This window comes from Empidonax traillii, unplaced genomic scaffold, assembly GCF_003031625.1.
Source record: "Empidonax traillii isolate 1590-97213 ecotype Southwest subspecies unplaced genomic scaffold, ASM303162v1 scaffold398:size1781980, whole genome shotgun sequence".
Lineage (NCBI taxonomy): Eukaryota > Metazoa > Chordata > Aves > Passeriformes > Tyrannidae > Empidonax > Empidonax traillii.
This window is the reverse complement of record NW_020955591.1, coordinates 1,383,700-1,409,796: the sequence shown is the minus strand read 5'-3', so window position 1 is coordinate 1,409,796 and position 26,097 is coordinate 1,383,700. Positions and strand designations below refer to the sequence as shown.

The following is a 26,097-nucleotide window of genomic DNA, read 5'->3' as shown; positions in this document are numbered from 1 at the left end:
TCTCAATAATAACTTTTATCTACTGACCTTGATATTTGGAAACATTGCTTTAAAAAGTACCAATTTACTTAAAACAGTAACATGTAGAATATCAAGCCCATAACTAAACGAGATTCCATTCTACAGATCCTGAAATAAGTACCTAGTCTCTGTGAAAATGCAGGTGGCATTTTCTGATTAATTACATTAAAATTGCTGATACTGTACTTAATGGCTTACATTGACAATTTTTTTTTCCACATGTACTTATAAAGATAGGTTGTATCATCTGCACTGGGGTTTAATCTAGTTGGACTAAATATCATTTGGCCATATAAAACATTTTATTTAGTTAGCCAACTAATATTCTATCTGAAGTTTTCCTATGGGTGATAAGCAATCGTTTTTATCCCTCATATCTGTTACAACAAAGGATTCTGTCTCTTCTTCGTCTACATCTTCTCTGCTAGCCTTTTGGGAAGAAGTAAGTTTTTGTTAGTAGTTTTGTGTCCTTATTTTGTTGTGACCTGTCATAGTAAAAATGGCCTTCTAAAACTAGATATTGTGCTTCCTTAATTTCTCTGTAACTTAATCCACTAAACCTCTTTAGAGGCTTACTTGTTTTATAGTTTGACTATCTATATGGCTAAAGCTGAATCACACTTAGCATTTTGAAATTGTTCATATTACATAATGGTACAATTTGATCTAAAATGGCCCAGCCCTACCAATCAGTTCATAACAAAACAAAAATAACAAGTATCCGAACATATTTAGTGAGCTAACTGAACTTGAGCGAAGCTTCTTCCTGTCTAAACTGGCTGGGAAGTGAGTGATTCATTACTTGTTGCCTTTAGTGCTAATTACATCACTGATGTGAAGTCTAATCTGATGTTTGTTAATAATGGTTTTTATGATTTCCTCAGAGTACAGTAATGCAGAATCCTACTTCCACACCCAGCTGCTTTAGCTCTGGAATTGTAGCATACTTCCCCCTTGTGCTGGCAATTAGTAGTTGCTAATTTAAGTGTGAAATTAATAGATGGCTTGTAATGGATGCTAGTCTTAAAATTTAGTGAAATATAAGACAATGTGATTAAGGAGACATTTTTAAATGACTTTTTTAACGATTGATTATTACTACTTAAAGAATTTTTCTTGTGGCAGACTTGCTGGCTGCTGTGTGCTAGAAAAATCCTAGTGTAATAAGCTAATATGAGAAATCAACTGTTTTAGGGATGATTGCCAGGCTTCTTAAACATCATTCCATACCTGCATGCAGGAGATTAGACACAGCCTTGGTGGGAGATGATGACTGTTGCAGCATTGTAGTTGCCTGCTATGAGATTTTGCATTTCAGTACTTCCAGCTTTTCCATCAGGTGGCAGGGTTTGTTTTGAGGAAAGATCTTTTCTCAGAGTGGAAGGTTGTTAGATGTTTGTGGAAGGTTGTTAGATGTTTGTGTATTTCATCTAGAAACCAACACTGGGTTTTGTTTCCATTCTGTTGATGTGAGAACACTTCATTCAGTTATGTGGTATCTAATATAACATGTTTGCTGTCACTTTTGCAGACCAGCTCTATTAGTGAGCAGGAAATGCAGGGTCCCAAGTCAGAAGTTTCACAATCTACTTCTATTGTAACTGCAGAGCAACAACAAGAAGTAAGAAAACTGTTATTTTACCCTGAAGAGTAATTCCCCAGAAAGTCTCTCTGTCTTGTTCTTGATAAATACGCATTGCAGCATTCATCATTAAGAAACAGGATTGAATGCTGCTTATTTGCAACGTCGCAGTGTTAATTTCACCTGCTTTGAAGACAGTTGCAAATGAAACCTTTTCGCTGCCTTTCTGTATGTTGATGTACCTCATTTTCATGTTTTCTGTATTGCTGCTTATTTGTTAGTGTGCAGGCTTTCCTGTGAGTGCTTTAAAACACGATCTGTTTCTATTAAATCGAAATGGTGATGTTTTCGACAATTAAATTTCTGATCGTATTCAAAAAAAAGGAAAAAAAATCAAAACCAATAAGCTTTGCTACCCCAATCTTGAAACAAATTCTTGAAGCCTTATTTTGCTCAATTACAGTTTCTTGTGATTCAGGAACCAATTCGGCTTCAGAGGATGCCTGCTGCTCCTTCCCCCACCATTCAGTCCATTTCTCTAGCTGTACCAAAGGTAGGGGGACTGTGCTAACCTTATTCTAAAGAACAAAGGAAAAAAGTATAATCTATAAATTAGCCCTCTGTGTTTGTTCTTGTCCTGTTTGGGTTTGTCATGTGTGTGTTTGTTAGGTCTGTGTTTTTAATCACGTTTCCAAATGCATATGGATGGGGTTTGTTCTGTTGTAGGGGATGACAAAAAATAGTTGTAAGTTTAGGTTTGAGTGTCTTTTGCAGTTGGAAATAAAACTGTCACTGTTGTCTTGCAGCACCTTTTACAAGCTGCACTTACATAAAAGAAGCCCAGGTTTCATAGTGTACACACTGATATACTGGAGGGTGGTGAAGGGAGGTGCTTGCATTTTTTTAAGTCCAGAAAATGAAGTTATTTTTTATCCTGAATGTATTTTTCAGCCTAAAGCTCACCAGCTCAATATCAAGTCATTCACAAGCCCTACTCAATGTAGTCATTGCACCTCTCTTATGGTGGGATTAGTTCGACAAGGTTATGCCTGTGACGGTGAGTCAGTGAAACTTTCTATATTTTCAGCAAGTCCCTCAAAAAACATCCCAAAACACTAATGTAGTTTAAGGCAACCATGTCTCTGGGGAGGGAATGAAAGAAAGGGGTGGCTGCCACTGAATGGTTCTCCTTTCTTTTGCATCCCTTTAGAAGTATGATGATGTTGTATAATTTTGTATTGCTAATTAATTCTACTGCCATTAGTGCTGTTACAGTGCGAGGGAGGAGGTGGGGAAGGCAGGACTGGTTTCTGTTGCTGTAGCAGAGAAGACTAGGGGAATGATCTGATTATGTCTATTTTATGCTATCCTAATCATAAACCCTGAATGTTGGGAGGACCATTTGCTAGATTATTTTGTCTGTAGCTTGTCTTGCTGTCCATCAGTTTTATTCAAAAATGCTTTCTCTGATGCATGTGTCACTACTGAATGCTGTGTTTGAGTATAGGGAGGTATTTTTATTTGAAAATATTTACTGTATCTTGATTGGACACGTGAACTCAGTTAAATAGGTCACAAATCCGATGAAGACACTACAGTATAAATAACCTTATTTCTGTGCCCAGCTTAGTTCTTGCTAGTGACACCCTCTCCACTGACACCCTCAGTATCACATTTAGATTGCCTCATCTGCCCTTCAGGGCTTTTTTTCCTGGCAGATCTTCTGGTGGCAGTTCTTCCCCAAGAGGACCTATGATTCTGCCAGCACTTGCCCTGGGGCTGCCTTTTGTCTCCTGTTGCTGACAGTTCTGAACTTTTGTTTTGCATCCCTTCCTGCAAGCTTGAAACTGTCTTTTTCCCTTAGTGTAGCTATGAGCTTCACTCTTCTTTTTATCTCATGTATTTTGATTAAGCTCTGCATCATTAGTTTTCCAGTTTGGCTATTCCACAGCAGATTTGATAGCTACAGAAAAAACTAGATTCACATTCACATAAGAATAGAGGTGACTCCAGAAGAACAAAACTTTGCCATGTTCCACTCCTAATCACTTGTTTTTCCCACTTCCTCCTCTTTTTGATGTTGGAGACTACAGTAAAATACTGCTACACTTCCAGAGACCTGTGAAACTGACTATATCCTGTGGATTTTCCCTATTTCACAGCTGGTGTGCCTTGACATGCACAGTCCCAAATAGTTATGATACCTCCTCAAAGAGCTGAATTTATTACCTGGTCTTGAGGAGCACCTACAGTACTTTGCATGTATGACTTTTTGGGAACCCCTGCCTTCTTGGGAGCAGACAGTAGCTCAAAGAAACCAGGCAGCCTGCTCAGGGCTGTCCTCTCTGCTGTCTCTTCCCTCAGGCATCAAGAGGAGGAGGTTTGTTGCCCAGTCTATGGCTTTAGCAGAAGCAGGCTGTTTCCAGGCTTTTTGGAATCCTTTGACACTTCATAATTACAGGACTGGATGTACCTAGGATAGCTGCCAGATTCCCACTTCTGAGAATATGGTTAGAAAGATACACAGAATAGATCAGAGTGTTGTGCCCTTCTGCTGCCTTCCCAAGCCTACTGGTAGAAACAGGGTAGCTGGGACAAACTAAGCATAATCTCTGTGGAAAGATCTGGCCCATAAACTGTGGGTCGAATGCCTCAATGTCACACATTAACTCATTCTGCAGTTCCTGTAGTCTGTCTTATGTAAAATGGCATATAATATGAGTTTTTTCTGTGTACTGCCTCTGTGTGAAGTGCTCTCTAGGCAAGAGACAGAGAGACCTTTGTCCCTTGCTGGTGCAGCACAAAGTGGTACAAAGTGGTGCAAATGGTAAGAAAGCATGCAATGACTAATACAGATGTTTGCTACTTATTTGAACTTATTTGACCTCTGGACAATATGTATATGCCGTTTTCATCATGCAGTATTTCAGTCCTTGCCCATTGTTTCTATTTCATTTATGCTTTCAAGTCTGTATCTTGTGTTTAATAGTTTAAGCCTTTCTATCTTTTTGGTTGATTTAGTTTTACTTTGTCTTTGCAGTATCCTTGCATACTTGGATCAAATTAAACACCTATTATCACTATCCTGTAATATTTATTCCTCCTTTACTAATACTGTTTCACTTCTGTCACTGAGTTAGTTGGTGCTCAACATCAGTGAGGCTCCCCAACTCCATTTCCTTGAAATGTGAACTCAATTCCTGCCCTTTGTGGATGTAATAGGCTAAAAAGAAGAAATGAAAGAGCTTTGGAAAGTCTCACACAATATCTAGGTGTGTTCACTCTGTCAGCATAGTGAGCTATTGCAAGTGAGCTATTTGCCAGTTTCAGTGTGATTAATTAATTTACTGAGTGTAGACTACATTAATCACCTCTTATGACTGACTTATACATGCATTTCACTGTGAATTTTCTCTTTTGTACTTAGTGTGTTCATTTGCATGCCATGTTTCCTGCAAGGATAGTGCACCTCAGGTCTGCCCTATACCCCCTGAGCAAGCCAAAAGGCCTCTTGGAGTAGATGTACAAAGAGGAATAGGAACCGCCTATAAAGGTTATGTCAAGGTAACAGTCTTTTGTTCTTGGACAAGAGAAGAATACTAAACTTCACTTACAGCTATGCAGCTTGGAACCTCTAAGTATGTTTAAACAGATCACCTAAACAGTGCTAAAGCCCTAAGGCTTTGTGTGCCATCTTATGTAACTTATTTAACATTCGTTCCTTTAGATATGGGAGAAACACTTGGTTTTACTACAGGAGCTGAAGGTCAGCAGATTAGTAGTTAAAATGTTCACAAGCAGCAAGGGAAAAAGAAGAATGGTTAAGAAAGAATTTCTGTCATTGTTGATGTAAACACAACATAAAAGGTAAACTGTCCTACTATTTTGGCATTTGTGCAGTATACAAGCCTAATGCCTTTATACAATCCTAAATATATTTATTAAACTGTAACAAGGAATGGCTGAACTTAGGAGAGGAGAAATGATTGCTTGATCACTTGACATTTTTCATACTATTTTGAAGGGCAAAGTAGAATGTGGTCTAATTCCATTGATCTTAGTATAATCTTTTCTAAATGTCTTGCTTTCTGTGTTACTACATGTGCTTAGATTTAATAAGCAATCAGTTATTTATACACAGGTCCCAAAACCTACAGGAGTTAAGAAGGGGTGGCAGAGGGCTTATGCAGTTGTCTGTGACTGTAAACTCTTCTTATATGATGTGCCTGAAGGAAAATCCACTCAGCCTGGAGTTGTGGCAAGTCAAGTCTTGGATCTCAGGTTTGTATTATTATGACAGAGCAGAAATTCTCTTTTTCTTGACAGTGGTATTTATTTATAGTACACAAGAAGCTATACCATTAGGACAGCTCTGGTCTAAGAAGATATGTATGCTCTGTATATAGACTGTGGCTAAGTTTAGGCTGATAGATTGGGCTCAGCAAGAAGTCACTTAAGTGACTCTGTAGTCACTTAAACTGCAGTCACCAATAATTTACAGTATTAGCATGCTTCTTGCTAGACTTCCATATGCATCTGTGGGAAGCAAATGTTCTTTGGTAGATTGCTTTTCCCGTGCACTCTGACCTCAATGTTGAGTCACAGATCATGCCATAGCAAATAATTTCAGGAATATTGGAAAAACTGAAGTAGTCTGCAGAAGAGCACCAACCAATTTACACTGCAAATGGCTCTGACCCTGCCGTCTCACAGGAGTTATTATTTCATGGGGAATCATTTGAACCACTGAACACTGTCTACAGAAGATCTGAGACTTACAGTGATCAGAGTAACCAAGAGGGTTTTTTTATTAAAATTTATGGAAATATCAAGAAAGTGTAATACCTTTTAATGTTACAGCACCTTTGTATCTCTGTTGAATATAAAGTTTGCATTCACAGGCACCTTGATTTATATTTTTTCCAGACAGTAGGTACCGTGGGGTTGCACCAGTACTGCTGTGCTGTTCTCACAGTCACTGAGAACTGTCAGTGTCAGCTCTCTGACATGCTGGTAGCGGGAGAAGAAACGTGGAAGTATTGCAAATAGCAACATTCACATCAGTACATTGCTTGAAGCAGCTCAGCCAGATATTACACCAACTGCCCTATCCTTTATCTGCTTATTGTAGCTACGTCTTTGAGGCTGTCTTCTGAGTATTCTTAGATGTTTTTAATAGATGTTAACCACCACAGCTATGAATTTTATCATGGGCAAGTTTCAGACATTAATGTCATCTTTGCACTAAAATTGGCAATTATGGTGATCAACTTGGTCAAATTCAGTTTATAAAGGCTTGTGTAGACAAGCCCTCTGGGGTGGAGCCCTCTGAAATGCAAAAGTTGTTCTGATGTCTGTTTATTTTACTGTAATAGAGAATAAAATCTAGCTGTTTTGAAAACCCTTATTTGAATCCCACAAACTATAATTATGTTGCCAAGAGCTTTTTATGTGATTTTTCTTTTTTTCCAAAGGCCCCTCTCTTGCTACACATTGAGGTATGAATTATTCATTTCTAATGTGTCTGCTGGGCTGGAAGAGCAATTTTCTTGCTTCTAATTGTAGAATATAGGTGTGGTTGGTACACCAAAACTACACAAAGCCACCCCACTTAACTTCAGGTGGACTGAGCTACCGACTGCTGTAGAAACATAACTGAGGCTTGTGAGTTGTTTGGGTCAAGGATGGTTAGAGCATAACAAAGCAGTGATGGCAGTTGTGACCTCTGTGCGGTGTTAGGAGGTGTCAGCCTATTGAAACAGTGGTGATACCAATTAGACGATGCTGAGTAATGTCAGTGTGTGCTTGTATGTAATTCTCTTGCTCTCTTTCTTACTAGAGATGAAGATTTTTGTGTGAGCTCTGTCCTAGCATCGGATGTAATACACGCAACTCGTAAAGACATCCCTTGTATATTCAGGGTATGGCAACCAATTTACTCATGAAGAAAATGCAAGTTGAATACCAGTGTTTTGTTTTGTTTTGAGAAGGACATACATTATCCATATTTAATGTTGATTGAGTTATGCAGAAGTGTAAGAGTTTACAAGGGCTGCTGCATAGAGGAACAATATGGTGGTACTCATATCTGAACTGTAAAGGAAAAAGTTCTCCTTCTTTCACTGCTTCCTTGTATAAAAAGTTTGGCTTTTTTTATTTTCTTGGTTATAATTCGGGATATTTTGTCTCTTCTTGCATTGGTATTACCAGATTCTGGTTTTTCTTGCTTAACTTTGGACTCTTGCTTTAGAAACTGATGCTGTAATAGAATAGTCTGAAGCTGGCTTGTGCTCACTGATTCTAGTCTGCCATGTATTATCTTGTATTTAAGAAATGCATTTGAAATTTCAGCTTCTTTAATTACGTATTTCAGTAGGAAAAAAAAAAATAGGAGAAAATAATTAGCTGAGTTAAAATATCCTCTGATTTATGTTCTATCTGAATGCTGCATTTAGTTTTAACAACAGGAAGTTCTTTCCTAGGTTTTATGTGAACTACATTTAATCTGGAATTTTAAAATTTAGAGCAGAGTACATTAGTAGCCAGTATCTATAATCCCTTGCATTCGAATACAGAAACTCACTGTTTTCAGCATCTCTGATCCTCAGTCATTTAGAATCATGTCAGTGAAACATGGAAAGCAGAGAGCTGACAGTCACATGCAGTCTCTTATCATTTGGTCCTTTAGGGTTTTACTTAGGAAATGTCTTTCTATCTGACTGCCTTTGTGTCTTTGCTTTTCTGCTTTTTTCTGGAAATATTTTCTGCAGTGGAATTTTATGCTTTAGTTTACTAATACCTTTACCTTAATTTTCCTCTTACGTGTTTCTGTTCTGGTTTTTGTTGTGTTTTTTTTTTTTTTTTTTTAAATTCCCATCTGCCTCTCTCTTCTTAAATTAGCAAACATGGAATACTGTGGGAAAGGGCTTCTGAGAGAAAATATGCTATGCAGAATGGTGGTTCATTCATTTAAGAACAAGGCATCCATACCGTTTAGCCTGCCTGACTTGCTCTAATTTCTACCTGCAGTTTTTAACTGAAAGAGTATCTAAGAAAAAAAGAAAAAGTCTGTCAAATATTCTCATGTAAGAATACTTGTAGAGATAGACATTACAGAATATCTCCATGACTTGGTCAGATTATCCGCTGCTAAAGAGATCTGATGAATTACTGGAAGCCTGGCGTGTGAGTAAATCCATTCAGATACCAGAGGAGTTGCTGCCAAAGTCCACCTCTTCTTCTTAGTTTTATGTTCTTCTTCAAAAGAAGAAATTTCTAAAACTGGAAACCATTAATATCTAGTGCGAGAGTCTCTTTTCTCAATTTCATTTAATTCTAGATTTGCTTCTTGCTGACATAATGACATAGAGTAGCTTCTACATAGCCATTAAAACTGTTACTTCATGTAATCTGTGTAAAAATGTAGTCCTTCTTTCATATGTGTCATATAACACATGATGATATTGGCAGCTCACCAAAGACAGATTTCCTTTTTTTCTGGATCTTCCATTAGCAGAAAGAAATACCAGAATGCTGCCAAACAATAAAATGACCTCCGACCACCACTGAACCCCCCATGAATCCAAGAAGAGGAAGAACTTGTCTCAGAGTCCATCGTTTCTCTTTGGCAACCAGTTTTTAAAGCTGGATGTTAGGCTGTCCTGCCATTTAGATACTGCAGTCCAAGTGCTTCCATCAATATACATTTTTAATAATAATGTAGGATTGTCTGTAGTGGAGTGTTTCCACAGCTTAGCAGTTGAAGTTAAGAAATCTTGAGTTTCCTAGCAAATGCTGGACTTTTGTATGATGAATAATGCAAGGTATATTATGACTTCTCACATCTTTTCCTGCATTTGACTATATGTAAGATGCCACCTTCAAAAGACTGAGAGGAGTAATACATAGTGGGACTTCAAAGGGAAAACCTTAGCTGGAGTCTGGTTTGGTTTTGGTTTCTAACTTAGAAATATTATCCATTATGCCTCCATCTGTCTTTAAAATAATAATGCTTAGTTACAGTTCAGACATGAAAAAACTCTATGCAAAGTAACAAGAGCTATGAACAATTGCAAGCTACTTGGGGTTTTTTTTACCTCCCTTCACCTTCATCTTACTTCTGGAGTTCTGACTTTGAAATCCTGTTGTCCCAGGTTTATTTTCAGATATATTTTATCTTTGAGATGAGTGTTATTGTTCAGTTCTCTCTTTTCAGGAAATATGTGTGTTGCATAATCACATTATCCACCTTTATGATGATTTTCTTATGAAGGCATATAGGCTGAAGGTCTGTTAATCCATGTTACAGCCTTCAGATTTGCCCTTTTGCAGCTTTTGTTACTTTTTTCTGTGACTGAAAGCATAGTTTCTGTGATCTCACAAACCCTTCAAGCTCTTCGTGCCGGACAGAGAACTACTATTAAGAATTAGTAAGGCAACAGAAGTTCCTGGATAGTTTTCTGTTTAGAATGCATTCTGATTTGAGATCTGTAGGATGTTTTACCTGAAAATTAAATGAAGCCATTGTGATTTTCTTTTAAAATGGGCATGTAGGAGAAGGCAGACTTCAGTCTCAAAACATTGCTTTCCACCAAAAGCTTTGAATGCAGATATGATGAGCTCTTCCTCCAGGCAAATATTTTGAAAATTAAGTAGCAAAATCAAAATCTAGAGCTGATCGTAGCAATGCCTTTGGGTTTTAAATGCATGTAGCTCTGAAGGCACGTGTGTCACTTTCAACAAGTTATTAAAATCTGGTGGGTAGGAGGGATCAGGACAAACTATGGTATGCTTCTGCAATTCCAGTTCAGAGCAGGAAGGAGCCTTTAACTGCCATGTATTGATTATTGAAGGAATGAAATGCAGCATTCCTTGCCCATATTTTAGGATCCAGAATGATTAAGCAAGACTGAGTACTTCTCAACGAAACCACTGTGTCTTGTGCAGTGGTTGTTTTTAATTTGTTTCTTTGAAGCACTGTGGCCATATTAGCTGTGTTGTGCATGCCCCCAGGTACATCGTTGCATTGTTATGACAAAGTGTATTTTACTTTCACAATTCTGCATGACAAAAAGGGCTTTTATTACTCTAGCTAATTTCACTTTCTCTTTTAAAAGGTTACAGCTTCTCTCTTAGGTTTGCCTTCAAAGTCTTGTTCTCTGCTGATCCTGACGGAAAATGAGAATGAGAAGAGGAAGTGGGTTGGAATCCTAGAAGGGTTGCAGTCTATCCTGCACAAAAACAGACTAAGGAACCAGGTTGTGCATATTCCACAAGAAGCCTATGATAGTACACTGCCTCTTATTAAAGGAAGTTTAGCTGCTGCTATTGTAGGTATGTTTGTTTTAACTTTTATCAGTGTGTGAGGGTTGTTGAAGCTTTTGGATGGAGCTTTTATGCTTCATAATGAGAGCACTGACACTTTGAAATAAATTCCTCAGCTGAACTCCTTCATAGGAATTTAACAGCGGGGGAAAATGTTAATCTTGCATTGATATTCAGATTTCTTCATCCACTTGGGGTAAAAAATACTGTTTAGTTGTTTAGCAGGTTGTTATGGTATATAGCATGCATTTGACAGACTGTGTGACCTTAACCAAAATTGATTTGCTGCTGAAAATCTTGTTTGTCCAGAAATTTTTTCGGGTGTTCAAATAAAACAGTATGTTTTAAAGACAAGATTAAGTGTAGCTGAATTAATAGCCTTTTCTTTTCTCTTGGTTTAGATCGAGATAGAATAGCAATTGGTTCAGAAGAAGGACTGTATGTGATAGAGGTGACCCGTGATGGTAAGTTAGGCTATAATGCATGCAGTAATTACATACAGAATAATGAGCTCCATAACTTTTAGTGCTGCTGTAATATAGGTTGCTCAACAGCCTTTCATGTGTAGTAAGTATTAAGCACTCACTTAATTGATGAGAAGGAAAAGTGAATGTGAGATATAAGCACTAATTTGGTCATTATCATTACTTTCAGTTGACTGGCTGAAGTTAAAGGAATGAGTTACTGGGCATATTCTGACACATTCTCACCTTAACTGTGTTCCCACAGGCGGCAGCAAAATGTTTAAGCACCCAGAGCATGCACAGCACACACAGAGTTTGTAGACTTTCCATCAAAGCCTCCGTGTCTCATTGTTTGTTTCTTCCAGAAATTTGACAACCACTCACATTCTCTTTCACACTGATGATGGCCAAAGCAATGCTTCCTTGCTCCTTTCCATCATCTGTTTCCTTAAATCCATGCTTCATCCTGAACCTGTTTTTTCCTTCCTGTTCTTAGTGCACTTTGCCCTCTGCTTTGGGAAAAATGGGATTAGTGTAGTCTGTTCTTTCTGAAGACTCACAGTGTCCATTCCATAAATTCACTGCTCCAGCTACCACAGCAAAGCATATGCTGCATAGTCACTGGGCATTGAATTATTAGGCATCACAGCTGAGGAATAAGAGAAGTATTTTTCTCTTTAACTGGATATACTGAGCACTAGCACAAATAAAAATGGGACACATGCCTTGGTATGATAGGGAAAAAACAGAGGCCGGAAGGATTACTGGGACATGAGCATGGGGATCATTTGGGGTCAGTCCCTATGAAGTGCAATTCTAAACATGGAAAAGTAAAGAATGAGTCTGGTTAATTTTGCAGTTTGCTTACAAAATGAGATATTCTTATTTTGAACAAACAGATGAACAAGATGAAGTGGTTGAGTTAAACTGAATTCTGTGAGTTTATGGAAGTTAAGTAATACATGTCTGAGAAGCAACTATTGTACTTATATTGCAATTATTGTCTTTAAAATACAACAATCTACTACTGTTTTATCCTTTTCCAAATTGCTGTAGGAAATATTCATAGAATCATAGAATGGTCTGGGTTGGAAGGGACCTTAAATATCATCCAGTTCCAGGCCCCCCTGCCATGGTCAGGGACACCTTCCACTAGATCAGGTTTCTTAAAACCGCATCCAACCTGGCCCTGAACACTTCCAGGAATGGATCACCCACAGCTTCTTTGGGCAGCCTATTTCAGTCTCTCACCACCCTCACAGTGAAGAATTTCTTCCTAATATCTAACCTAAATCAACCCTTTCTCAGTTTGAAGCCATTCCCCCTTGTCACATCTCTATATGCCCTTGTGAAAAGTCCCTCTCCAGCTTTCTTGTAGTTTAGTTCAGACTTTAAAAGCACCAAACATAGCTTGTGAAAAATCCATCCTTTCCTATAACTATTAAAGCATTCTAAATTTAGGAAACACTCTAAATCCACACTTTTGGTTGTGTGAGAGCTAAGAGCTCTCTGATAATTTCTAAAAAAATAACTAATGTTTTCTTCACCTATATTTATAAACTCTGAGCTTAGGTTCTTCTGGTGTCTTGAACTATCTGGGAATTGAGGATAGTGATACAGATTTGTAAGATTAAAAGGTACCTTTTCCAAGTTTGGAAAAATCACTTGAGATGCTCCTGAAATATCCCTTTGATTGTTTTTAGTATTTGTCATTCAAATTTCCAAAAAGATACTTCTTTAAATTTACCACTGATGGAAAAATTTGAATTTCACAGAATCACAAAATGGATAAGGTTGGAAAGGACAACCAGAGAGGTCATCTGGTGCAATCTCCCTGCTCAAGCAGGATCATCCCAGAGCACATGACACGGGATTTCATCCAGTCGGTTCTTGAGTATCTCCAGTGAGGGACAGTGCACACCCTCTGTGGTCAGTCCATTCCTGGGCATCAGTTGCTGCCCATAGCCACTTGTCCTATTGCTCAGCACCACCGAATAGAGCCCAGCTCTGTCCTTCTGGCATCCTCCCTTCAGATACTGATAGACATTGATGAGGTCCCCTCTTGGTTTTCTCTTCTCGAGGCTGAACAGGCACAGCTCCCTCAGACTTTCTCGTATAAGAGAGATGCTCCAGTCCCCTCATCATCTCTGCAGCTCTCTGCTGGACCTGCTCCAGGAGCTTTATGTCTTTCTTGAACAGCAGAGCCCAGAACTGGACATAGTATTCCAGACAGAGCCTCACTGGGCCTGAGTAGAGGGGCAGAATCTGAGAAACCTTCTCTTCCATATGCTTAGAAATGGCCTCCAGAATGAGGCACTCCATCATCTTTCCAGGGATTGAGGTAAGGCTGACTGGCTGGTTGTTCCTTGAGTCATCTTTCTTACCTTTTGGAAGAGAGGGGTGACATTTCCTTACTTCCAATCTTTGGGAACTGCTCCTGATCACCATGAGACCTTTCAACAGTAATTATGAGTGGCCCTGCTGTGGCATCCACCAGCTCCCCCAGTGTTCATGGATGCATCTCCTCAGGGCCCGTGGACTTGCAGATGTCAGGTCTGCCTAGGTGATCTCAAACCCAATCCTCCTTTACCAAGGGGAAGTCTTCCTCCCACCATTCCTTTTCCCTTGTCTTCTGGGTCGGAGATTCCTGAGGGCTGGTCTTGTCAGTGATTTCCTTGATTTCCTTTTTCCATGTAATTTAGTATATGGCTATTTGAAAGTGGGATTAGTCATGCTCAAACTTGCATTTCAATGTAAAAATAAACTAATGAATACAGGTTTTTAATTCCTTTGGCTTCCAAAATTAAATTACATCGGGGATGTCGTTTTGAGTCCAAAAGCAAAGTGTTACTGCTTCGTCTTGTTTAGAATAAGACATTGCGCAAATGCAGGAGAAACTGCTTTATACGTGGAGACAGCAGATATTTGAAATTCTTTTTAGGAGTAATGAATGCCATTCCTTTGAGTAAGCTTCCAGTGGTCACCATTCTCTGAGTAGTTAGATATAAACATAACTTGAGATGCAGATAATTCCAGAGATTCCAGTACAGCTTCCTGCGTAAAAGAAAATTGTACATTTAATTTGAAAGGGTATTTCATAAAGGAACAATTATCTGCATCACCATGTCATGTGTAAATGTGAAAATGAAATGTCAATTTTGGATTAAAGGTAAATGATGTTTAGCAGGAGTTTTCTGAGGCCAGTACTGTGTGTTAATAGCATTCTTATGAATTGTAATCTCTTTTTCATTTTATGGCAGTTGTAATTTTCAGTGTTAATTAACTGCCAGATGTTTATATCAAAGGTCTTTGGTCAGAAGACCACTTAATTCTTGACAAATAAGATGGAGTTGGAGCTAGGAAAAAAATCTTTTCTCTGTGGCAAAGTTTCAACAGCTGGTTATTTCACAGAACATTTCTTCAGACATATCATCTGTTTATGCAAGTGGGAGGATGCCACAAAAGCACTTGGCTTTGTGATCTAAACAGCCAAAGTCTTGTTACCAAGTTTACAGAATTTGGTAACTTGTCTACGTGACTCAACTATTACTGAAAAAAGGCATATAATTTTCAGTTAACCTTTCTCCTTTTTTTTTTTTTAATTGTCATTTACAAATAATTTTAATGCATTCAGCTAACAGAAAATTGAAGTTATAATTCAATACAGTTGGCTTAGGATTATTATGTTTCCTATCTTAGAATTTCTCTTCCGTGAAATACTCACTGCATTCTTGAAAGTGCTTGTACAGCCACAATCCCAAAAGAAGAACACATTGTACCTAACCCCCTTAGCTGCCTCTAACGCAGCTTTAAAAAAACGCTTCAAACAGTGAAACTCCCCAGCTGCCATTGGTAACCTAACTAGCCCTTTCTGTGGGGTAGCTTTTCCTGTCCTAAACCTCTCTTTCTGAAGCCCATTCCTTCTTATCTTTTCCCCATCACAGCATTTCTTGCCTTTCCATATAGGTGTTTACACCCACTTACTGTACTGCTTTTTTATCTGGCTGTGAGATCTGCCTGCATTTTGTTTCCTCAGTTATCAGCATTAAATACTTATCATTGTATTCTGCTAATTTGGTCTTTCTCCAAAATTTACCCAAGATGCAGATGTTTTCCTGAAGTGGGACCCATTTCAGAAGATGTGGTATCTAACACTGTACAGATGGTACAGATATTATTATATAAAAAAAATTTTCTCTGTTTATCCCACACATTAAGCATTTTTTTCCCACAAAGTGTTGTTGAGACTTTTTATCAATAAATGATAAAGGAATGTTTTGCTTCATTGTTTGCTCTGAGAATTAATAACAGAAATTGAAGACGTGTAATAAGTGCTCTTTCTCACCTGGTACACGTCTGTGTTTAGATTCATTTTCAGACATCACTGTGTGATACTGCAGTGTTTCCTGGCCTGATGGTTTTTCCTGTTTAACTTACAGCAGCTCTTGTTTCCTTTGCAGTGATAGTCCGAGCTGCTGACTGCAAGAAGGTGTACCAGATAGAGCTTGCTCCCAAAGAGAAAATTATCATCCTCATCTGTGGTCGGAACCATCACGTCCACCTTTACCCCTGGGCCTCTCTGGATGGGTCAGAAGGGAACTTTGACATTAAGCTTGCAGAAACTAAAGGCTGCCAATTGATTACAACTGGAACACTAAAGAAGAGTTCTTCTACTTGTTTGTTTGTGGCTGTCAAGCGACAGGTTTTTTGCTACGAAATTCACAGAACTAAACCTTTCCACAAAAAATTCAGCGAAATTCAGGCTCCGGGAGTTGTACAGTGGATGGCAGTGTTCAAGGACAAGCTCTGTGTTGGCTACCAGTCTGGGTTCTCTCTGTTGACCATCCAGGGAGATGGACAATCTATAAACCTGGTAAATCCTAATGACCCCTCGCTTATCTTCCTCTCACAGCAGTCTTTTGATGCCCTTTGTGCTGTGGAGCTCAGTAATGAGGAATACCTGCTTTGCTTCAGCCATATGGGAGTATACGTCGATTCGCAAGGTCGAAGGTCACGCATGCAGGAACTAATGTGGCCTGCAACTCCTGTTGCCTGTAGTATGTATATGTTTTTCTGTTGCCATATCCCTGTTGCTGCTTTACTTGTCTAAAAATAGTCAGCATTGTATTCGATTTTGCTTCAAATTGCCTTTGAATATCTACAGTTTAAGTTTTGGTGAGTTAACAGGCACATAAGTTCTTCCTCATGGTAGTGTTGGTTGTGGAGATCCTGGATGCTGCCAAGAAAAGCTCTGCCTTGTTACAGAACACAGAAGAATGAATAGCAGAATGCACAATAACTTCTACAGAGAGTAGTCCTGGATGCAGGACAGTGCAAGACTACCTGTCTGTGAGATTCTGTAAAGATTTTTGTTCCCCTAGAGAGTGTAAATGTCTAGTTGTCTGTAGGATGTCTTCTGTGTCCTGTACTCAAAGTACAGTAGAAAGTTGAAGAAGAAATGTAACTGCGACTCTAAAAGTTCGTGAAGATAACAAGAGGTAAAAAGACAAATTTTGGCAGAACTGGTAGTACTTTTGTTCCTTTTGGCTTTATTTTTTAGGAGGAGAATTTCCAAAAATAATCTAGGTGGAGGGAAATTTTTCAACTACTCTGCTTGTTTCAGGAGCGTTGATTTATCAGCTAGGTAGGATAGAGGTACATGCAGAGCATTTTTCAGTATTCAGGAGTTAAAGTCAGTTGATGATAAGGCTGGGATTTCTATTTGGAGCTCAAATAGCAATTAAAAAGTTTTGAATGATTGAAGGTAAGAAATAACTTTTTGTTTAAACAGTGCAGCAAGGAGTTAGGTGCATGATGGTTTGATCAGACCAGGCCCTAATAGCAGTTTGTTTAATTTTAATTGTCTTGGACTGAAATTGTTTGCTTGCTTTACTCTGACCTAGTTTTGTTCAGAAGTCTGAAGGAAAGGCCCAAGGAAACAATGTAGTGGCAAATTTACTTTAAAACACCATTAGCTAAAACTAATGTTTCCTTTTCCTTAATCAGCTTTACAGTTTTTTGCATTTCAGCAAACTAGACTTGCTAGTTAATGGTCTTGTCTGTTATTATTAGAAGTGTTCTTACTGTAAACTATTTTATAACCTTCTTGTATGTGCAGTCCTGAGTGGCACTGGCCTAGGGCTGTTTTTGTAGAAGGAGCAACATTTTTCACTGCCAAAGGAAGCTGGATTACTTCCCTTTTCATTAGGCTTGTCCTCCCTCCTCAGTCCTGGTGTCTGTCACTAGTGATGGTGGCTTTTTTTAACTATCCCATCAAGAGGTCATAAAATTACGGAATGGTTTGAGATGAAGGAATCTTTAGGATCATCTAGTTCCAAACCCTCCAGCCACGGACAGAGACACCTTCTACTAGACCAAGTTTCTCAAAGCCCCATGCAGCCTGGCCTTCAGCATTTCCAGGGATGGAGCAGCTTCTTCCACAGCTTCTCTGAGCAAGCTATTTGAGTGCCTCACAGTAAAGAATTTTTTCCCAATATCCAATTTAAACCAAATCTCTTTCAGTCTAAAACCATTACTCTACATCCTATTACCCCATACCTGTGAAAAAAGTCCCTCTCCAACTTGCTTGTAGTCCCTGTAGGTGATGAAAGGTGCTATAAGGTCTCCCTGGAGCCTTCTCTTCCCCAGGCTGAACGACCCCAGCTCTCTCAATCTGCCTTCATAGCAGAGATCATGGAAATGATCCTCCCTGTTATGGTTTCTACTGTGGTAAAGCACCATGTTGTACAGAGGTTTTAGGGAACAGCGGAGAATGTCTCGGGGGCATTTGGTGCCCTCACACTGGGAGAGGGCAGGGTCTGCACTCACACAGCTGTTACCCAGGGTGGCCTGTCTGGGTTGCTGCTACACCAGCCTGGTTCTGTGCTGAGTCAGTGCAGGTGTCGTGGGGCTGCTTGGCTCAAGTGCAGCCTGGTGCAAAGCCCTGGAGCCAGCAGGTCCCGAGGCTGTAGCCTGGGCAAGCCCAGGGCAGGCACTGGCATGTCTCACTGGGAACCAGTCGAGATCTAGTCTAGCTCATCAGCTCTGAGTGGAAAGTGCCAGCCTTGGCTACAAGCTGGTCAAGCAGAGGCAGTTGGTGTTTTTACCTCATGCTCTGTTCTCTCCCTTGATTTGAACATCCAAGCCAACCGTGACCCCATGTAATAAATACTTGACCATAAATCACTTTTGTGATACATATTTCTGGTAGCTGTCCAAGGCTTTACGTGAATGAATGTAATGCTAGCACCACACCTTACTTCAGTTTTTCTAAGAAGATTTTGTGATGTGTTTAGTGTCCTATTGTGTTATTTTCATTTTGCTTATTGAAGCATCACTTTATTAAATCCCATAAGATTCAAGTAACTTCTCTTTACATCAGAACACAGTCTTTACATGAGCAGAAGCATGTTGATACAAAGCTCTAGAGATCTCCGCTTTTCGTTTGGCCTAAAATAAAGTTGTCTGCTGATGCCTTTTATGCTTTAAAAAAAAAAAAAAAGTTGAAAAGAAAATGAGTTATGGGCTTTAAGCATTGTGACATTTTTATGTTAACCTGATGAAAGCACCCATACATGAATATCTAAAGCTAGATAATTGTTAGCAAAAGAGGAAGGAAATTGAGAACAGATCTGCATCATGAGTTCATGACCCAGCTCACAGATGGTGGCCCTCTCATCTCTCTGCACACAGCAGATGTATCGTTAGGTTGCTGCTTCCGAAATGAAGTAATCCATAGAAAAGCTAGCTGCTCAGTTCCTACCACCTAGCACATTTGTATGCATCTGAAAACTTCAGATGCCATTTTGCAGTTTCATGAAATGGCAGTGTGAATTTTTAAAAATACTGGAAGGGTCAAGTTTAAATCTTTCCGTGATGCTGGTAGTTGTCATTAGCAAGTCTATTATCGCAAAAAATTCTGTTTTGAAACTGGGGCTTTGAAAAAGTGTTTTAAAATGTATCTCACACAGAGTGGAAAACTTGTAAGTATTGAAATTTGCTCAAATATATGTGAGATCTGGACTACTGAAATGACATTAGGGTTTTCTGTTTGTTTTTAATCTGTGCAGGTTGTAATTCTTCTTATGTAACAGTGTATAGCGAGTATGGTGTTGATGTATTTGATGTTAACACCATGGAATGGGTCCAGACTATTGGCCTGCGAAGGGTAAGTAATTTTCCTTGAATATTGAACTTAATTGGACTAATTTCAAATGAGATGTTTCTTCATGGTGTATGCTGGGCTTTAGTTAATTCTCTGTTTCATTCATCAAAACAGATCAGACCATTAAACATGGAGGGCACACTGAACCTCCTTAACTGGGAGCCAACAAGACTAATATACTTCAAGAACAAGTTTGCAGGTGAGTAAAGAGCAAGGGGAGAAACGGAGAACTGATTTGAAGCTAACTGGGTAAATTTAACCACGTTATTACCTTTGCACGGGATGAAGTTTGTGTTGGATGCATCTGGGTCAGTGTGTACCTGTGTATGTGAAATTGCATTGTGGTTTTACAGCAGGGGCTGGCCTCAGTGTACCAGAAACATCTGACAACAGCAAGAAGCAAATGCTTCGAACCAGGAGCAAAAGAAGATTTGTATTTAAGGTTCCTGAGGAAGAGCGATTACAGCAAAGGCGGTAAGAATTTAACTGTGGTATATAACTTAATATGTATGATGACATGCAGAGACTGGGAATGCTTATAAAAAAACAAATCACTCTGTTTTTTTAGGGAAATGCTTAGAGACCCTGAGCTAAGGTCAAAGATGATTTCTAACCCAACGAATTTCAACCACGTGGCTCATATGGGACCAGGAGATGGAATGCAGGTTCTCATGGACCTCCCACTGGTAAAATACATTTAAAAGGGAGAGAGATATATGTGCATTTGTTCTTGATCACAAAAACTGTGAAGATGAGCTGTATGGGCTTCAAATATTATCTCTGTACCAAATTCTTCTTTAAAGCCTTTTGAGAAAGGTGAACCTTCCTGCTGTGTAATGCTTCTAAATCCTGTGCAAGGAAATACTGTTAGCTAGCTTATGAATGAGACACTGAATGAAACAGATATCACTGCCAGGAGCTTGTTAGTAGTTTTGTAAATAATCAGTCTCTCCTCCTTCCTTTTTCTTGTTTGTCTTCATAAAAAACAGAATGAATTTCCTTTCCCCTCATCCTCTCAACCTTCTGCTCTTGATATCACCTCCAACAGGCTTTGAGCACGTCTATCACATGAACCCTATCTCTGCTGAATTCTCTCTCCAGAGTGACCATTCCTCACTGCAAGGCTCCCCTCTGCTTTCTTCCTCTTCCTGTCCCTCCTCTGCTTCCCTAGGAAGGGTAGGAGTAGCTACAAACTGTTAGGAACTGGAATGGTATGCTTGTGGCACTTTGCCAATTCTAGAGCAATAACAAGGGGGAAGAAACTAATGCTGTGGAGGTAACTAAAATGCATGTGAGTTGCAGTGCTTTCTAGCATTAATTTTATTTTGTATTTAACTAATACATCATTTTGTGAGCTATTTTAGTTTTAAGTCCACAAGGGGAAGACGTGAAGGTACACTTCTACATTCTCTGTATGTACGCTCCATTTTGTAGCTGTCAGGCTTTCTCTTGCCTCTCTCAGATAGCCCAGATGTGGGTAAGGCGTTTGTTCTTTCAGCAGGAGGAGGAGAGGAAGGAAAGCAGAGCTGTGGGTACAGTCCCTTCCCCCATCATAATAGGGTTTGCTGGCTGACAGGTTCTAGTGGCTGCTATGGGGCTTAGTTCTTTCTCTGTCTTTCTCAGGGTTTGTGTCTGTTACTGAAAATATGTGGATGTGGTCAAGTAAGTTCAGTTTTTCTACCAACACTGGGTTGTAATAGCTTCAAAAGCACAGTAAAGTTTTCATGAGTAACAGCTTCTCGTTGGATAGCTTTTGTTGCTGGCTAACAAGGTGTTTCATCTCAACTGCAGAGTGTCCTACCTCCTGCACAGGATGAAAAAACCTGTCCGTCTGCAGCAAACCTCTCACGGCAGCAGCAGCAGCAGAGAAACAAAACCTACATCTCGTGGCCCTCATCAAGTAAGGCTGGAAGGAAGCTTGTCAGTCCTGAGCTGTAATCTATAGCATCAGCAAGAGGTGTGAACCTGCCTTTTTTCCTTTATTCCCTCCAGGTGGCAGTGATGTGGGAGCAGCCATGCCTTCCCGAAGCATGTCTGACCCTGACCAGGAGTTTGACAAAGAGGTAAAATAGCTTTTGTTAAATGGAGACCGGCGATATCCTGTTGACGTAGGTTGTTTTCTTTATCCAATAAATTACATTTCCTAGGAAATATTTCATAGAGATGTTTATGGAGATGTTTTCCTTCCACAGATGTTTTTTTCCAGCCTGTAATGTGTGTTTGCAAGTTAGATATGCCAGCACAAAAGCAAAGCTGTGAAAAGATCTTTTTATGGTGATATTTTAAGAAGTATTGTGTCTTGGATTAAGCTTTATAGGCAAGGCAAATTTGACTAATTGATGAAATGTCCTCAAAGCTCCTAAAATTGTTCTCTGGGCTATTAGCATAGAATAGCAAAGTAATATGACTCGTTGAGTAATTTTCTGTGCTGCCTTAAGGAAGACTTTTTGTCACATAACTTGAGAAGGAATCATATTTTAAAATACATAGAATTGCTTTTAGGAAGAGTACGTGCCAGGAGTCACCAGACTGAAAGTGTCCTGGCTGTACAAAACTGGTGTTCCTGAATCTAAGTGGAGAAGATGTATGATTTTTGTTTCCTTGATTTATCATGTGTGTAGCTTCTTCCAGGCTTTCCTGAAGGACTGTCTGTGCAATGAAAGTGTTAGGAAAGAAAGGGTTAGTGTCCTGGGAGACAAACTCTTAGACCAAGATCTTTTTTAGTGTTTTTTGATACCCAACTGCAAGCCCATATAATATTCTGGATTTTTAAGCATATTTCCCTGAAACCAGACCTTTGCAGGATGCCTTAGTACGCCCCAAGTCCAGAGTTCTGATTACATGTTTTGACTTCCTTTGTCATCTTCAGTAAGCCGTTAAAAGCACGTGAAGATGGCGATCTCTGAACACACCTATTTTTGAAACAGTCTTTATTTTCAAAGGTGATGATGATGGACTGCGTTAATTCACTTAGTTATTCTGCACATCCTTCCCAAATTCCATTATATTCCATGCTGTAGCAATACTTGCTGTTTGTAGGCACAAATGATAGATTCTAAAGAGGTTTTTTTACAATCTTTTCTCTTTTGGTATATCTTACAATTTCTTGTGCCTTTCTAAATTTTAAAAAATTGTAGTGTGAAACTGGAAAGAGGCTCTAATAACACCTTTTGGCTTTATACTTTTTTCCCCATGGCTTTTGGCTTTATCGCAGCATGAACTGGATCATGTTAGGATAATCTTGTTATAGATGATCTTATTATTGTTCAAACCATGCAAAACCTTGTGAACAACATTCTGGAAGGATGTTACCTTTCAGACTATTTGCTAAATATATATTTCCCTTTCTTGAAAATAACTTGCTGCAGTGGTACCGGTTTTTCCTGTGCAGTGTTTCAGTTGCTGTGAATGTGTGCAGTGCTCAGAGTTGTAACTCACCAAAATAGTTGGAATCTTGCCATCCATCCTGTTGAAGTGAGACCAGGCTGTGAAGGCAAATATCCAACAACTAATCTAACACTGGGGAAATAACTGTGGATAGTCTTTATTAGATATTGACGTAGGATGTATCCAGTAAGTCTGTTCTGTTTACAGATCTGCAGCCTGATTCTTGGCAACCTTCACTCTTTTGTCAGGCACTTCACATGCTTTTTGTAGACAGTTTGCATGCTTGTTTCCTTCCTTCTCACCAAACTGAAGATGATTTGACTGTAATTGTTTACATGTTTACATGGGTAGATAAACCTCCTTCAGGGCTGTAAAAATTGCCTAGAAATTGCAGGCTGGTAAATTCTAAATAACAGGGAACATTGATAGATGCATTCTATCAGGGAAGTTTTGCAGTGGCTAACAGAGAGGAGCTGGAGATGTAGCAATTTCTTTACCATAATTCCTGTTACGTCAGAAGGTCACCTTTGGGAGTACACTACAGCCTGTTGATGATAATGGAGGTACTTGCATGAATGTTTAACTATGAAATTAATGTAATGCACACTGCCTCGTAGGTGTTGCTCACCCTAATTTTTGAGTGCCTTTGAAAGCTCTTGAGTGTAAAGAATTCACTTGAAGTAAACATAATTTTTTTAATATTTCTCGTTAACAGCCTGATTCAGACTCCACCAAACACTCTACTCCATCTAACAGCTCAAATCCAAGCGGTCCCCCAAGTCCCAACTCTCCTCATAGGAATCAGCTTACACTAGATGGACTGGACCAGTCAACCTGTGACGCATAACACTACCGCTCTCACCATTGCAGCTCCGGTCATCCACTACTCCAGGGTATTCAAGAGCAGGGCAGAGCTGACTCAGATGCTAGTGCCAAGACTGACACAGACTCTCTAGTGTTGTACAAGAATAATTATATATCCACATTGTAGATACAAACTCTTGAAATGAAGAAAATTCTTTACTAATAGCGATCAAGCTTTTTATGCAGAATTGTTCACTGGCTCAGCTATGGTTGATTCCTTTCTGCACAGCTGTGACACGGTTTTATTGCATAGGAGCATTTAAGGCCACCAGTAAATAGTCTTATTCTTATGGTGAAAGAGAAATAGAGAGAGATACTGATAATGTTGCTACAATATCAGGAATATTATTTTTCTATAGAATGATGTAATGTCTGATTAGCAGGAAATCCTTTTAGACAGAATTTGGACCTCTAAATAGGAAATGTGAGCAGGTCTAGTTACATCCTCAGATGAATACACTTTTCCCTTCTTCCCATAACTGTTTGTTTCCTAAGTCTTAAGGAGAATGCTAGGAAGCTGTAGGTCATTTCCAACATCACCAGGAAGTCAAATAAAAGTTGGTTATAGTTTTGTGGCCTTTTAAATCATTTAGCCATTACATATACAGCTGCATAATTGTCTTTCTATCTTTGTACCAACTTTTTAGTCTTGTACATAGGACTACTGCCAGTTATCTCTACCAATTCCCTGCTTTTTAGTCCTCATCAATCAGTCAGTCATTAGTCAGGGCTTTTAAAATACTGGTAATTACTGCTGTGAAAAAAAAAAAAATTACTCCTAGTTCCTGCCTATCTCCTCCTGAGAAGTTGTTTCTCCTGGGTTTTTTGGTGTAAGGACACACTACGCTGTTTGGCTAGCAAGCCTGATCGTGGACACATTGCCCGCCCTAAGGGACTGTATCACACTAAAACATCAGTCTGCTTTATTGGCTACACCAAAGTGGAACGGGAAGGACGTGTAACTGGGGGTGCTGCTTTTCTCATTAATTGTATCCTCACCTGCATGAAGACCCCATGATTATTAATCAAGTATTGATCATGTAGAAAAATGCACAACACACTCCTGTATATTTTGCGATGGCCCACGTGCAGTGATGTTTTGCGTGTATATTTAATCTCATGCTTCCATGTATTATACATTTAGTAATCAAGGATTTGTGACCATGTTTCATTAAAAGCTTGTAATTAATTCAGTGGCTGGCATATCCAGTTTGTCATTGTCACACTAGTGTGCCTTCTGTGCCAATTCTATGACAGTTGGATGTCACTTATTTAAAATTCGGTTTAAATGGGCTAATGATATGCCAATGGCTAATGTTCTTTTCTGAAACACTGTATAGGACGTGCACTTATCTTTAGTTTAAACTGAGTGTTCTAGTCAACATTTAATCCTGTTACGTTAAGTGTTCGACAGTACTTGCTCTTTTTCTCAGATTCTTGATAAAGGGGCTCAGTTAGAGCTGGACACTACTGCTTTGGGGGTTTTCTGGTTTTTACTTTTTTAATGTAAGTCTAAGTCTTTGTAATTATTGAATTGTGAGAACATTTTTGAACAATTTACCTGTCAATAAAGCAGAAGAGGGAGGTTTTAAAGTTCATAGTCGTCTGTCTTGACATCTGAAAACAATCTATCATTAACACTTGCTTTAGTCTCATGGTAAATTCAGTTTGTTCACACGGATGTTTTACATAAACTGAAAGATACTTCGAAGCTCTGTACCCGAACACTATGAGAAAGGTGCAAGTTGCTGCAGGTAAATAAATGTTCAGGAGAGAAAGAAGTCCTTCTGGTGGAATACAGTGCTAAAATGCTGTGCCCTCAGTTTGTGTTGTCATTTCATTGAGTCACTGGCCCTATTAGTTCCTTTTTAATTGATTTATATGACTACTTCCTTATGGCCAAAGCACGGTAGGGAGGCTGCAGGATCTATTCAGGCATCTTAAGTGTGATAAACAGTAAATATTTTTGACTTGTTCTATCAAAGCAGTAGTCCCAAAGAAACACTTAGGAACGTTTCAAGGATTGGTGTGTGAATGGTGGTACCCTTCATATAGCAGATGTTTTTCAAAGCTCCCCTCATGCTCTGGTATTTGAGCACCGCAGAGCCCACGGTATCTAGAGCAGAGCCAATGTCTTCTCTAGTGTGTTCTGGGTAAGCATCCCTCCCCCATAAGGGAGTGCCTGAAGTGATTCTTGGTTTGGCTCACCGTTAACAGTGAGTGGGTGTTTTGGACCCTGCTGTTCCTTGCCTGACCAAACCTACCTGGGCAGACTGGGGCCGGTTGCTTGG

General features: G+C 39.2%; 1 protein-coding gene across 11 annotated transcripts in view; it reads left to right on the top strand.

Moving 5' to 3' along the window:
- Positions 1-25,402, top strand: part of CDC42BPB (CDC42 binding protein kinase beta) — a 95,497-nt gene extending 70,095 nt beyond the window's left edge. Inside the window, exons 22-39 of one of the 11 annotated variants that reach the window (XM_027893632.1) lie at positions 413-463; positions 1,553-1,642; positions 2,067-2,156; positions 2,555-2,660; positions 5,031-5,167; positions 5,745-5,884; positions 7,443-7,524; positions 10,720-10,936; positions 11,329-11,391; positions 15,852-16,448; positions 19,461-19,558; positions 19,670-19,754; positions 19,909-20,029; positions 20,124-20,241; positions 21,179-21,217; positions 21,347-21,455; positions 21,548-21,618; positions 23,658-25,402. In XM_027893632.1, the coding sequence (XP_027749433.1) occupies positions 413-463; positions 1,553-1,642; positions 2,067-2,156; positions 2,555-2,660; positions 5,031-5,167; positions 5,745-5,884; positions 7,443-7,524; positions 10,720-10,936; positions 11,329-11,391; positions 15,852-16,448; positions 19,461-19,558; positions 19,670-19,754; positions 19,909-20,029; positions 20,124-20,241; positions 21,179-21,217; positions 21,347-21,455; positions 21,548-21,618; positions 23,658-23,789 (2,346 nt within the window). In that variant the 3' untranslated portion in view covers positions 23,790-25,402. Of the gene's footprint in view, positions 1-412; positions 464-1,552; positions 1,643-2,066; positions 2,157-2,554; positions 2,661-5,030; positions 5,168-5,744; positions 5,885-7,442; positions 7,525-10,719; positions 10,937-11,328; positions 11,392-15,851; positions 16,449-19,460; positions 19,559-19,669; positions 19,755-19,908; positions 20,030-20,123; positions 20,242-21,178; positions 21,218-21,346; positions 21,456-21,547; positions 21,619-23,657 lie in introns of those variants that run through there. The other 10 variants (XM_027893622.1, XM_027893625.1, XM_027893624.1 and 7 more) reach the window with 10 other exon arrangements.
- The last annotated feature ends 695 nt before the right edge of the window (positions 25,403-26,097 follow it).